The following is a 13,430-nucleotide window of genomic DNA, read 5'->3' as shown; positions in this document are numbered from 1 at the left end:
GGATGAGAGTGTGGGATAGAGCTTCCCACTCTTGGATTCATACTCATTTCAGTCAGAAGATGTGTCATGCACTTTAGCACAATGAAAATTTGCCTTTAATAGGCAAAGAAAACACTAGTTTTTCTTTGATTTCATTGAACTTGATGGAATGTGTGCTTGTGGGAACAAATGATGACCAAAATCCCTGTGAAGATGCATTGATGAGCTGTTTTCTGTTTCCTTAGATTTTTTTGTTTTATTCATAGAGAAGGAGGAAAATGAAGTAGGGAATGACCTAATCACAGAGTAGAATCATGGAATTATTTAGGTTAGAAAAGACCTTTCAAATCCATTCCAATTCATTCAAGTCCAACCATTAACTTAACACTGCCAAGTCCACCACTAAGCCAGGTCCCTAGCACCACATCTACACATCTTTTAAATACCTTCAGGGATGGTGACTCAACTACTTCCCTGCACAGCCTCTTCCAATGCTCGATAACCATTTTTGCTGAAGAAAGTTTTCCTAATACTAAATTTGAGCCTCCTCTGGTGCAAGTTTAGGCGATTTCCTTTTGTCCAATCACTTTTTACCTGGGAGAAGAGACCGACTCCAACCTCCTTTCAGGTAGCTGTAGAGAGTGATAAGGACCTTGAACCTTCTTTTCTTCAGGCTGAACAACCCCAGCTCCCTCAGGCACTTCTCATAAGAATTGTGCTCCATATCCTTTATGAGCTTCTCTGGATGTGCTCCAGCACCTCAATGGCTTTCTCGTGCTGGACTTAAAAAATAAGGAGTGTCCTACTGACAGTCTGTAATTTTGTCTGCTGGCAGTGGAGGGGGGGCCGTGGGAAGGGACACTAGAAAGAAAATTTGCAGAATATGGGTGTGTAAGTGCTGATTGAGAGAGGAAGCTGTTACATGACCATTAGCTGATAAAATGGAATATGCTATTGGAATATACATTGGAATATATATCTGTATATAAAGTTTCTTCCCAGGTATTTGAGACTGAAAAGAGCAAGCTTGATATTGATGCTGTTTAGAGGAAAAACATACTTTAACAGAGAAAGTCTTGTGAAGACACTGATGGTTTTTTTCAGAGTGTGGCTCAGCTCACTTCCTTGTGTTACGCTGTACTCCTTTCTGACAAACTAAAAGAGAGCGGGTGGATGCAACACAGCTGGAGAGCCTCTGCCACACCTTCATTTTAATTCTCTATTTTATATGGCCACTGTTGGAGACACCTGCTAATAATAATGCAATTGTCCTTTAAGAAGTGAAGCAAGACTTTCTATAGAAACCTTTTCTCCACGTTTGACAGCTTGACTGAATCTCTTTCCTCTGATGGTTAAGCAACAGATATGCAGTTCAGGAGTCCTATGAATTTGCATCAGCTCAGTCTCAGATGTCTCCTGGGAGGGCAATCCTGAAGTGACTTGCAGCACCAATTTGATTTTCTGCTATTTGTGTAATCTGCAGTTATATTTTATTATCCCATCTCCACTACATGTGGTAGAAAGCCTTGGAGTAATGCAGTACTCTGATACAACTGAAGTTCCAGCACACATACACTCTAATATGGTACAGACTTCCCTCAAAATATATTGGATAAGGAGATGCCAGTCCCCTGTTAATTCTGAGCATTGGCATCTGTCTTTTCCTTGTCCATCTGTGTGAAATACGTGTGGATTCCGTGGGCAGAGGAAGGATCGTGTTTGCACGTTCTCTGCATGAGCTCAACCTGTACTGCTGCTTATTTCAGGTGCCTCTAACATGTCTGGGGGAAAGAATGCACTGGTGACTGCGGATTCGGCTGTCATCCATCACCCTGCCGGAGCCCTGTCAATGCAAGTCAGCCTGCATGGTATGAAACGCAACGTGTCAGATCTGCGGCTGCAGCTGCATCAGATGAAGCAGCTACAGGTATGCTTATCTGGGTAATGCTGGGAAAAAAGGTGGGTTGTCAGCAAATGCCTTTTTCCTCCCTCCTTCCTTCCCTCTCTGTTTCTCATTTTCTCTGTCTTTTACTTTTTGTATAAGCGATTCTCAGTTGCAGAGTTCTAGCAAAGAGCAGACCCAAGTACTACGGACACAAAAGTTCTAGCTTGCATAGTCCTCAAGGTATGGGTATTAGCTCAGTTAAACTACTGCTGCTTGGATATTGAGAAAAAAATTAATTTCTAGCTTTGCTTGATGACTCTGGACATTAAAGCACTATTTATATTATAATAATATCAAGTCTGTGATTACAGTTTGGAATCCTGCTATGCTATGTGCTGTATAAACATGTCAGAAGAGCCATGTTCCTGCTTCATACTGTTTACAGCTGAGACAGTTTTAAAGATCCTGAATAAACAACTTTGATGTCAGGAAACCCAAATGTAGCTGAGGATCAGTAGACATGCATTAAGCCGGAGTTTGAGTCCTGTATTTACAGAATTGAGAAGAATAGCCAACTTGAACTATAAGGAAAAAATGTATTTTGGAAGTTGCTGCTGTTTGTTGTGCCCTACTTACATTCACATTTTAGAAGTACCTTCATAATACACATCAATACCTCAAAACCTGCAAGAAACAATACGAGCATTGAAGATTTAATAAAAATATTTTGTTGGCACATACAGTCCTGCTGCATATATAAATATATGTTCATCTTAGACACTGTGAAAATAAGCATATGCAGCTGTACAGGTCTTAGCCCTTCACTTAATTGGAAACTGAAGAGCACTGTGTCTTGCCCCAGAAGATGGAAAAGGAGGCAAAGCACTTTCTTGTAAGACAAAGTGGACTTCAGTACTCTGCCGGTCCTCCTTGCCCAGGAGGGGACATCACACGTTAAGTATTGTAGGGCTGCGGCAACTGCTTTTACAACCAAGGTGGTTTTGAATGGTACTGTGTCAATCAGGTTTGATTTGCTGATTAATTTAGAAGAAAATAATGATGATACAGATCAGAATTCAGAGCATGTTTTTCCTTCACCTCCTTATCTAAAGGAGATGAAGTTATGAACCAGTCATAGGACAAGGGAGCAGAAGGGTGAGGTGAGCATCAGGATAGGAAAATGTGGCTGACTAAAGATGCTGTGACAAGGTCCTGTGCTCAGTTTGGTGGGAATGAAGAGATGACAGAAGGTAGCTGGAGGAAAGAGTTGTGTCAACCAGGTGACTTCTGCCTGTCATACAGCTCCCATGCATTTAAACTTCCAGTTTAGGATGAGTATGTTCCTATAGCAATTGTATCTTGCAAAAGCTGTTCTCATCAGTGCTGCCTATGTTCCAGCCACCATGTTCCTCATCTAATTTCAAGACACAGGTCTTGAATTTGTGCCAGGGATCTCTGCCCTGGCACATTATGTATATGTGCATGTTCTTCCACATTTGTGCCGCAAACCGCTGCAGCCCCTCTGTCCTTCTGCAACCCCATGTGCCAAATGCAGCTCTTGGCAAATGCCTGCAGTCTGGCCACCAGCTGTGCTTAGCATGTGGCCTTGTAAAGTGGGCTGGAGGCTGCAGTGCTGCGCTGGGGGCAGTGAGCACATCGTTCTCACAGGGCCTGCTCACCGAGGAGGTGGCATTTCCCCTGCTGCGCTTTGTCCCCGTGGCCCTGCCCGGGGCACAAGCCTTGCTTTTGATCAGCTATAGCAGTGTGGCACACAGGAGTGAACAAACTCGTACCATCTGCACAAATCAATGCTGCCAGGGAAGTCTTGAGGAGGGAAAAAGGACGTATCCCAAGTGTGCTCATTAACTCTGGCTGGCTTCCCTTAATTCAGAAATTATAGCAAACTTGGTGCATTGAGCTAGCAGGAAGTTGAGAAATTTGTGATAGTCAGATGGAAGAACCTATACCTCAAGGGAAGTTTTGATGTGTTACACATGATTACATTCATGACAGTGAGTTTTTGTCATGGCTTTCCTGAATTATTTTGAAAAAGAGCTCGCGGTATGGCAGCAAGTGAAACAGATAGTGTTTTAAACTGAAGAGTTTTGAAATACCGCATTCCTAAGGAAAAGTTTTGTGCTATATTTTTTCAGAAATTATTATAAGTAAAAGAGAAAAAGTAATTTTCTGTTTACCCAGATTGTTTGCATTGAATGTTTGACAGTACTTCATATTTTTAACTTTCACTGTTTCTCCTGGGTTGGCAGTCAGTTTGTTCCCATTTGTGTGAATTTTTCATACAGTGACAGACTAGAAGAAACACCAAAAAAAAGAGAAAAAGATGATTGCCCAGGCACAAAAGTTGGCAGGATAACTAAAAAACAGGAACAGGACACAAAACTATATTTAATACTGTCTATTGTTCTATATTCAATTGATGTTATCACCATAAGTTCCTACTAATTTTCTTTATAGAATCAGAGAAACACATGATGGAAAAGACCCATTGATTCCTGTAGCCTTTGTCCGTGTTGGCAAAATCTTCTTTTTAAACCATATCCAGTAGCAGTTGATCCAGATGTATTGATTCACATACCAGTTAAATATATGTTACCAGATGCAAACAGAAAGTTAAGACTCAGTCTGTGGTTGGATATTAAAGAGAGATTCTTGTCATGAAGACATTTGCCTCATGACTGTTGCTAGAAGTTAGATCTACTCTCCTTGCTACTCCACTTTCATCTTCCTTAAGCACTCTGATTCTCAGAGGCATTCAAGAAAGACTAGTTTCATGGTGCTGTGGAGTTTTCCTCATTGCCAGAGGTAGGCTGTAACCCAGCCTGTGTCCTGGATAAATGTGTTGTTGGCAAGAATGGAGCCCATGAAGATTTTAGTGGGGTTGTTCATTCTGCAATCACAGACAATCAGAACTCTTAGTAGCAGGTTTGAACCAAACCTTGAAGTACATGTACATGTTATATGTACATTGGATTTTTTCTGTCTACTCCTTATTTTCTTTAGTTGAAAATGTTTTAAGGGAACACAGATATGATAAGGGTTCAGCATTAGAAATGTGTATGCATGCATGCTTTTCCTCCACTCACTGCATTATTTGCAGGGAAGTGAGTGGTGAAGAAAGGACAAAAAAAGTAATAACAACACTGTCCATAAATGTGGTATATGACCATATACTGTGGAGTATGATACGCAGTCTCACAAGTGTAACTTTGAATTAGAAAATCAAATATATTTTAAGCTGCATTATAGAACTGCAGTTTAATCAGTGTATGGTAACAAACTTCAGAAACTAGATACTGAGGTTCTACAGAGGTCCTGAGCTGCAGGTAGTCAGTTCTGTTTGTGGCTGTGCACTGTAGTGCATGGGGTGGTGAGTGGCCCAGATGCCTCTCCCAGAAGGGCCTGGGAGGCTTCCATTGGACAGGTCATGCTTGTCTCCTAATGAGGAGCAGGGCCATGAACTAATCCTTGGTTTTCCAGTTACCTGTCTCATAGATAATAATAATTGGTTCAAAGTGAACTGAACTGGTTATCAGATTATTCTTGAAGTGGGTGCCAGAGGGAGTGCTTGGGGTACTTGTGTGAGAGCAGTGATATAATGTAATATATGTAATGTGATGTGATATATGTAATAATAGCAGTAAATAATGGCTGGAGCAGCAGCTGAAGGAGAGGGACAAGGTAGGTATCTGGAGAGATTAGTGAGGCTAGGAGTGTCAGCCCAGGGTAATGAATGTAGGAGAGGATGCTAGAACACTAGAAAATCATGTTAAATTTCTTTCTGTTTGATTGCTGCTTGCAGTTGTAAGTCAAGTTAACTCTAATTATCAAGAAATTGCCATTTGGTGGTGACAGGAAAGCCTTCATTGCATTTCCTTTTGGCCACTTGCCTTTGGAACTTGAGTACGGTTTTAACAAAGTTTCTTTTTAAGTATGAATGTCTAAGGTTGTTTATTTGGCTTGCTTTTGAGCAAGGTTAAAGTACGAAAAGTTCTCCTCTGTGGAACCAGAATAACTCTGGCAAATCCATAAATTTCTTCCACTTGAGGCAGTAGGAAGTAAATGGCAGAGGTGGTCGGAGGGACAAACAGGATGTGCAGTTAACCAGGGGGTCTCAGATCTGATACCTGCTGGAAGAAGAAAGGTAAGAATCAAATTCAGTTCCAGAACATGGAGGTAGATGTGCTGTAATGGCCAGAGATTTCCTTCTCCTCAGCCACAGGTCTTCCCCTCTGCTTCTGCTTGCCCTGCCTCATGCTGTCCTGTGGCTGGTGACTCTGCCACAATTGCTCCTCTTCCCTGGTTCTTTTGCCTTTCTGTAGTCATATGTTTTTTCTCCTTTCTTGTTATCTGTCCTATTTTCCAAAGCATGAAGAAACCCGAGTTTTCCGTAACTGGCCAAGTGTTGCATGGATTTTCACAGAAATGGCAAAACCATGTCTTTGATACCTAGATGAGTAACTTCCCAGACTTCAGGAGCTCACTCCAAACATTGAGGTTTGGGAGTCTTCAACATACAAGCTTCTTTGAAATATTGCTGCATTACTTTTTTATTCCCTAATCTCGTTACGAGAAATGGATGAACCTTTATGACTGAAACTTCCTGGTACTGTTCAAGGTTTTCATAAATGAAGGTGACAAGAATCTTAGCTGTAGGCATCATCACAACAAATATAGATCCCCTACATGCCCCCATAATAGGAAAAAATGTGTGCCTGCCCATTTCACAACCTCACACACACGTACTCAGTTTCACTATTACTGGAAGTCACTGTTACCAGCTGAGGAACATTGAGGACTTAAATTCTGGACACCTGAGACTTAAGTCTAACTCTGTTACTGACCTTCTCACTGACCTCAGATCAGTTGTTTCACATATCCTAAATCACTTCCCTGTGTCAAATTTCCCCACTTTTTAAAGAGCTGTGAATAAACTGTATGACTGAAGTGTTACATGCTCATTGACTCATTTATTCATTCATTTAGGTTTTCCTATTTGAAAATATAACACGATGGTGTGTGTCTCAGATAGTTGGGCTGGCCTTGCAGTAAGAGGTTTTAATTTATCAAATCCAAACACTGATCCCATAATGGGGAAAACCACACACATTCACTGTCTTTAAAATAATCCAGATAATGTTTATGTATTTATGCTGTTCAAATGTTTTTCAGCATCATTTTTCCCTAACTGCTAACACTTATCTTCAGCTGAGTTTTGAGTTAACACCTCCTGCTTGTCACAGCTCAGATCACCCTCCACACACACCTGCAGTGAGGTGTTACCCTTCCTCTCATCACAGTCGTGTCACTGGAGGAAAGAGTCAAGCATAGGAACTGAAGGGTCAGGAGGGTAGGGCTGAGTTTGCTCCTCTCATGCCCACACCAGTTGGAAAGAATTGCCTCAGCAAAGGCCTTTTTTTTTCTCTGATTCTCATGAATTCTCTAAAATCAAGTCAAAAAGAAGTCTTACTGCATTATGCTGTCTTGTAGGTAACCCATTTCTGTGATTCTTCCTATTAGGTCATAGTTTTACTTTGTGTGTTAAATGTGGTTTGGCTGTTAAGCCTGGATGTTTAGAAGACAGCTGACAGTTCAAGTGCTCGTTTTAAAACTGGCATTTTGTCCCCCAATTGACATAGGTGTTTTTAAAATCTCACAGTATGAGATGGCTGCTGTGCTAACAGAGTTGTGTTCATGTTGCCTATATCCTAAAGCTGTGATTAGGTGGAGTCCTGCTTGTCACTTTGAATCTTGTGATTTGCGTAAGAGACTTAAACAGGTTTGGTTTGTGTGAGCATGGGGCATAGCTGCTCTAGGGCTACCCACAGAAGAGTACAGTCTAGTTTGCTTTCTTAGCTGTATTTTGCTCTGTAAGCTTAATATCAGCAAGAAAATTAATGCTTTAGTTACTTAACATCAGGCTAAGACAAGGAAGAAGGTGTGACTTTTGCAGTGCTTAGAAAATTACCATATTATAAATGGTGTTTTTTTGGTGGGTAAAGGAGCTTTTATGTATTGCAGATAAACTATATATCTGTACCAAATTACACTGTGTGGCACAGTCCTTCCCCTGCCACTTGAGAGACTGAAAATTTCTATTCTAAAAACAATCAGTGCATTCCAACCGTGACATTAATGTGTGGGATTATCCCCTAGGCACGTATGGGCAGCGTGATGCATAAGCTTGCGAGATACATGCAAAGTGGAAGTCCAGCTTCCGGCATTCTCATGAGGTGTAATTAATTCTCGATTCATATTGAATCAAGCATAATAAAGGGACCACAGTCCTTGCAGGAGTTATGCACTGAAGGTGACATACTGATCCCAACATCTTTTGTTCATCACCTTGCAGCTGGAAGTTAGATATACATGGAATACATAGAATAATATTTATAGGTACAGTTAAAAAGGGAAAGAAGAAAGTAAAAACATTCGCTCACTGTAGGGCTGTGTTTATCCCAACTTTCTGAGCTCTGCAATGTATTCATTTGCCAGGGGTGTCAGTCAAGCAGGAAAAATTGAAGTTGATTTCTTTTGTGCAACAGCTGCAGAACCAGGAGATGCTGAGGGCAATGGTGAAGAAAGCAGAGCTGGAGATCAATGGCAAAATGATTGAAACAGTGAAGAGGCTTGAAGATCCTGTGCAGCGACAGCGCAACCTGGTGGAACAAGAGAGGCAGAAATATCTCAGTGAGGAAGAAAAGATTGTGAAGAAATTATGGTGGGTTGAGAAACCTCTTAGAATTTATTGCTTTTGCCTGGCTTTTTCTTCCATAAAGTGGTAGTTTTCACCACTGTCTTCAGTGAAAGTGCACCTGTATGTGCTCTTTTAGCTGTGTTTCCTTGCTGTGTATTGTATTGGCTGTAAAACTGTGTCACTGCTTCTGACTGGGAGTCCGTCTTTGTACACCCGCTGGGTCAGTCCCGCCAGTACAAAGAGTTTCAACCTCTTCAGAAGTCCCCTGTAAATGACTGATGACTGTAAGGACCATGACCACCTTGGTATTTTGAAAGCCTTCCTCGTCTCTAGCTCTGCCCTTCAGCTTTATGTATTATGCTTTAGAGAAGGAGGGAGGAATTTCCTCAAGAACAAATGGATGCAAAGGAAGGTAATGAGTTTGGCTTCAAGTATGAAAATCATATTTCAATAGTAAGTGCTTTGGATATTGCATGGGAGGGGTAGGGGAAGCTCATAAATACAGGATTGAAGTTTAATTGCAGTCAGCAATGCCAGTCTTTGTCTAAAATGTACTCACTGGAATTTCCATATACTTAACTGCAGATAAAAATACTTTCCTTTTTGTTTGTTGCTGTGTAAAGGCCCTTTGTAAGACTCTTTTCTTTTTTTCCCAAAAACTTTGGCCTACCAAGTCTGGTGGGATCAAGTTGTTTGCTTTAGTCTCTGTTCAAAGTCAGCAGGAGGCAAGATGAAGCTGGAATCAATAAACAATTTAACTAGTTCTAATACTTATATTTGTAAGATGTTATATAACTAATTATTTCTCATTATTGCATTTATTTCACACCTGAAGAACTGCTGCATAATAGAGAAAAACTTTCTAGTCAGCTTGTCAATGGAAATTATGATTGAAGAGCCATCGAGTACAGTTATTGACAGCTGAGGAGAGTAAATCTTTCCTGTTGATCAATGTGTTGTCAGATTAATACAATTTGTAATAAAACAGGTGCATTTGTAAAGACAAGGTAGAGTGTTACTAAGGGAGAGTATGGTTTCTGTGAAGAAAAGTTGAATGTGCAGTAGCAGTCCATGCTAGAGTATCTAATGTTGTCAGCTGATTTGTAGTCTTAAATAACATTGTGTTGTAGTTTTAAGTAATTACCCTCCTGTTCCTCCCCTTATTCCTGTGTACCTCATTGCCTGGTTCTTAGATTGTTTATTCTCTGTGGAAAGAACAATTTGTGTGATGGCTGTTTATCACATTGACTCATAAAATGGACACTGAGTGAGGTCAAGTGCCAATGGCATTCGCTGTTGCAGCTGTTCTTTTAGTATATGGCTTGGATTGCAATATGGTTCTGTTTTATCAGGTTTGGGAATTTTTCCTGTTTATAGAGTTTCTGCTGCTTCTATTCTACTTCATTTGGTAAAGTTACAGGGAGATGTCGTAAATCATTCAAAAGTTAGTTCACCCCTTTTAGAGACATACTAGAAACAAATAGTCATTTGCAAACAATTATTTTTCATCAGTTGTGTCCAATGTGATTCCTTTGTCATGTATTTGTTTGTTTACAGGATCAGAGCCCAAAAGAAAAGCACATCTGACAACAATGCTTTAATTTCAACAGCTGATGGCTGTTAATAATGAGGAGCATACAGCACAAAATTGCACATGAAATGTCACTGGCAGTATTGAGAAGAAAGCCAATATTCTATGTAGGCGCTTACAATTAAGCTGATCCCAGTGCAGATGTATAAACAAATGCAAAGCAAAAGGGCAAAAAAATTGTCATTTCTTAGTATTTCAGTTGCTGCCCTGTTGACCTTTCCTAAATCGTAGGATTAAATCAGTATACTGGTTTCACACAACACACCAAAGCTTAAGGATTTCTGCAGTACTTACAAAAGTGTATTTACTACTCTGAAGTGGTAAATCTCAGCTTAAAAACTTCTCCTTCCTGCCATTCTGAAGATTATTGCTTGAGCAGGAAGGTTGGACCAGATGACCAGCTGTGGTCCCTTCCAACTGTAACCATTCTGCAATTCTGTGAAATAAAAAAATAAAAATACTGGCTGTTTCATGTTGTAAACAACAGAAATAAGGGTGTACATTTCAGAGGAAGCTCTCTGTTGAGCAGCTATTCATGATGGTGCCTACAGAAGTTGTGCCCATGTGTGTCACAGCTGTAGCAGGATTACAGTTCAGAGGTATCTGATGAAATCTGTTAAACGTAGTGTTCATGCACACTTGTAGCAGGGAAATACACACTCAGAATTAACTGTCTAGGTTTTCCCTATCTTGTCTTTTGATTCAGCATTCGAGATGCCATATATGACACCTGTAGATACTAGTTTTAAAATTTACCAGACAAAGGACAAATTATGATGCTATGACACATTGACTGATGAAGCATTTATGTCACAACAAGCATGTTACAGATGTGATTACTATATGTTGTAGATTATTTTAAGCACTTCACTAGAGGGTATTTGTAAGTGCAGTATTTAAATTATGGCCACATCCAGTCTGTCTAATGGCTTATGATGCAGAGTAACCTACAATTTATACTTTGTTAGGAAAAGTATCAGATGTTTTCTTTAAAAGAATAACCATGCTGAGTGAAAACAAAGCTGCATTTAGCAATCTTGGAAGGCTACTCATAGCAGATATTTGGGAAAGGGTAGAACATGTTAAAGTTTGCAGAGCACACCTTGCTTTTAATGACTTGTAGTTAAGGAATCTGTGTAACCTGCTCCAGGTGACCCTGCCTTGGTGGAGAGGTTGGACTGGATGATCTCCAGAGGTCTTTTCCAACCCGAAGAATTCTGTGATTCTGTGATTTTCCAAGTCAGAGAAAGTATCTTCCTATGCAAAAGCTCTGCATGGATTGCTTACTTTTCATGGACTGTGTACGGCATCTGGATGCAGTGAATTCTACAGAGTAATCAGTTTTGGGGGTATAAAGGATCTTTTTTTGTTTGTTTTTGAATCTTTCATCTGTCAGTCAATCCCAAACTCTTAAATCATGCACAGAAGAATATTCACCCTTGCCATGCTAGTCATGATGGTATAGACACTCTCCAGTTCCCCTTCCACTCCCTTTTTCCCCAGTCATGACTTTTTGCATAAGCGACATGGAGATGGGGAGACAGGAGAGCCCTGAAACAGCGCTGTCAGATGTGGGCACACCTTGACTGCGTGCAGTGACGTGGTGTGACTTCCCTGTCCTCATATTCCACATGAGCTGTACGTTAAAAATCCAGCATCTCACTCACAATGAATGATTATCAGTTCAAAGTTCATTACTGTGTATAAAACCTTAGGGTTTTGGGAGATTATTTGGTTTAGGTGGGATTCATTTTGGTTTTGTTTTTCCTCTGCTCATGAGTAATAATTTCCATTTATTAGGAGTTAATTTATTCTTTAGTGTTTTCCTGGTCAGTTAGTATCAGGTGGTCTATCTGGAGTCCTCTGCAGTCACCTTTTATTTTCATTTCCCTGAATAATATAATAGCCTTTGGAGATTTTTTAAATTATTTATAATATGTTGAAAAGCATCAGCCTAGCAGTGATCCCTGTGGAACCCACCAGCAAAGTTTATTCATTGAGTAAGCTGTTCATTGATCCCCTCTCTTTATTTCCAGTACTTTATGCATGAGAGAATTTCCTCTCTTGTCCCATGGCAACTTTGCATTCTTGAAAGCTTTTGCTCAAATACCTTGCTGAAAGCCTTTTGGGCTATAGCTTGTCCCCATGCTCTTGTTGTTACTTTGTGGATTTGTGAGACTTACCTTCTTTTTACACAAACCACATTAATTCCTACCTTATATCGCATATTTATCCATTATTATTATTAATTATTCGATTAATTTTTTTTCTTGTTCATTCTTTATTTTGGTATCTATCAATTATACAGTCTAAGTGTCAGTCTCACCAGAGTACAGTTCCCTTGATAGCACCATACTGTTTTAAAACATTTGTTTGCTTCTTCTATGATGCTTTCCCCTGATGTGGTGCCAAAGCCATGTTAATCAAGAAGTTAGATGTTTAACATTAATAGTTCAACTGTTTCAACCTCAAGTTGCTATTGAACTCCAGGGCAAATACCATCTGGTCTGGTGGTTTGTTACTGTAATTTTGTCAGTTTGTTTTGTAACCTGCTCTACTGATACTGCAATCTGAGGCAGATCCTCTGATGTTTCTTTTGCCTAAAGAAAGATCTCAGCATAGGAGTTTGCCTTGGCTCCCCTGCATAGAACATAGATGCAGAAAAAATAATTTCTTTTACATTATCTTTCTGAAACTGCATTAATGTGCGTGTCTTGTTAATTTGCTCAGGTCCATCTGTAAAGCACAGCTGTTTCCCTAGTTACAGAAAAGAATGCTGGAGACCTCTGGATCTGTTTCAGACTTTGGGTCCTGAGGGATGAAGTTTCTTTTCCCTTGCAACATGAAGCAGTGGTATCCCCTGTATAATTTCAGGACCTGTTACCTTGTTTGATATTATCACTGTATGGAATCAAAGGAGTTTATGGTGACCCTTCCATTTCTGCTCGAAGAACAAAGGAGCGAGCCACTGTCAGCTACCTGGAGGTCTTTCTTTTATCCCCACATTTCCAACAGACGTAAACCTACCAAAACGCTGTAATATTGCTCTGTGTTTTCCTTTCTCTTCTTTCCACACATGAACAATTTTAAGCTTCTTTCTTTATCTTTTTGGTATGTCGTGGGTGGGAATATCTGAGAAGCTGCTTTTCCAGTGCTGATCTAGAAAAGGGATGGAGGATACCCCACGATTCCCAGAGCAGCACTGCTGAGCCCAAATGCCCAATCAGGGCATTAAGGCTAGAGAGGATGTATGACTGAGC

The 13,430-nt window shown here is 40.3% G+C and overlaps 1 protein-coding gene across 18 annotated transcripts in view; it reads left to right on the top strand.

Annotated features, from left to right (window-relative positions):
- The window catches only part of KIAA1217 (KIAA1217 ortholog), a 355,614-nt gene that overhangs the window by 322,375 nt on the left and 19,809 nt on the right, over positions 1-13,430 (top strand). For all 18 annotated transcript variants that reach the window (XR_003572440.1, XR_003572439.1, XM_027894496.1 and 15 more), the window contains 2 exons: positions 1,746-1,906; positions 8,428-8,603. Coding sequence is in view for 16 of the 18 variants with exons in the window: in XM_027894496.1 (XP_027750297.1) it covers positions 1,746-1,906; positions 8,428-8,603 (337 nt within the window). In the remaining 2 variants the exon portion in view is untranslated. The remainder of the gene's footprint in view (positions 1-1,745; positions 1,907-8,427; positions 8,604-13,430) is intronic.

The sequence above is a fragment of the Empidonax traillii genome, unplaced genomic scaffold, assembly GCF_003031625.1.
Source record: "Empidonax traillii isolate 1590-97213 ecotype Southwest subspecies unplaced genomic scaffold, ASM303162v1 scaffold430:size563586, whole genome shotgun sequence".
NCBI classification, from domain to species: Eukaryota; Metazoa; Chordata; class Aves; order Passeriformes; family Tyrannidae; genus Empidonax; species Empidonax traillii.
Note: the sequence above shows the minus strand (reverse complement) of the source record. Positions and strands in the feature narration are given on the sequence as shown.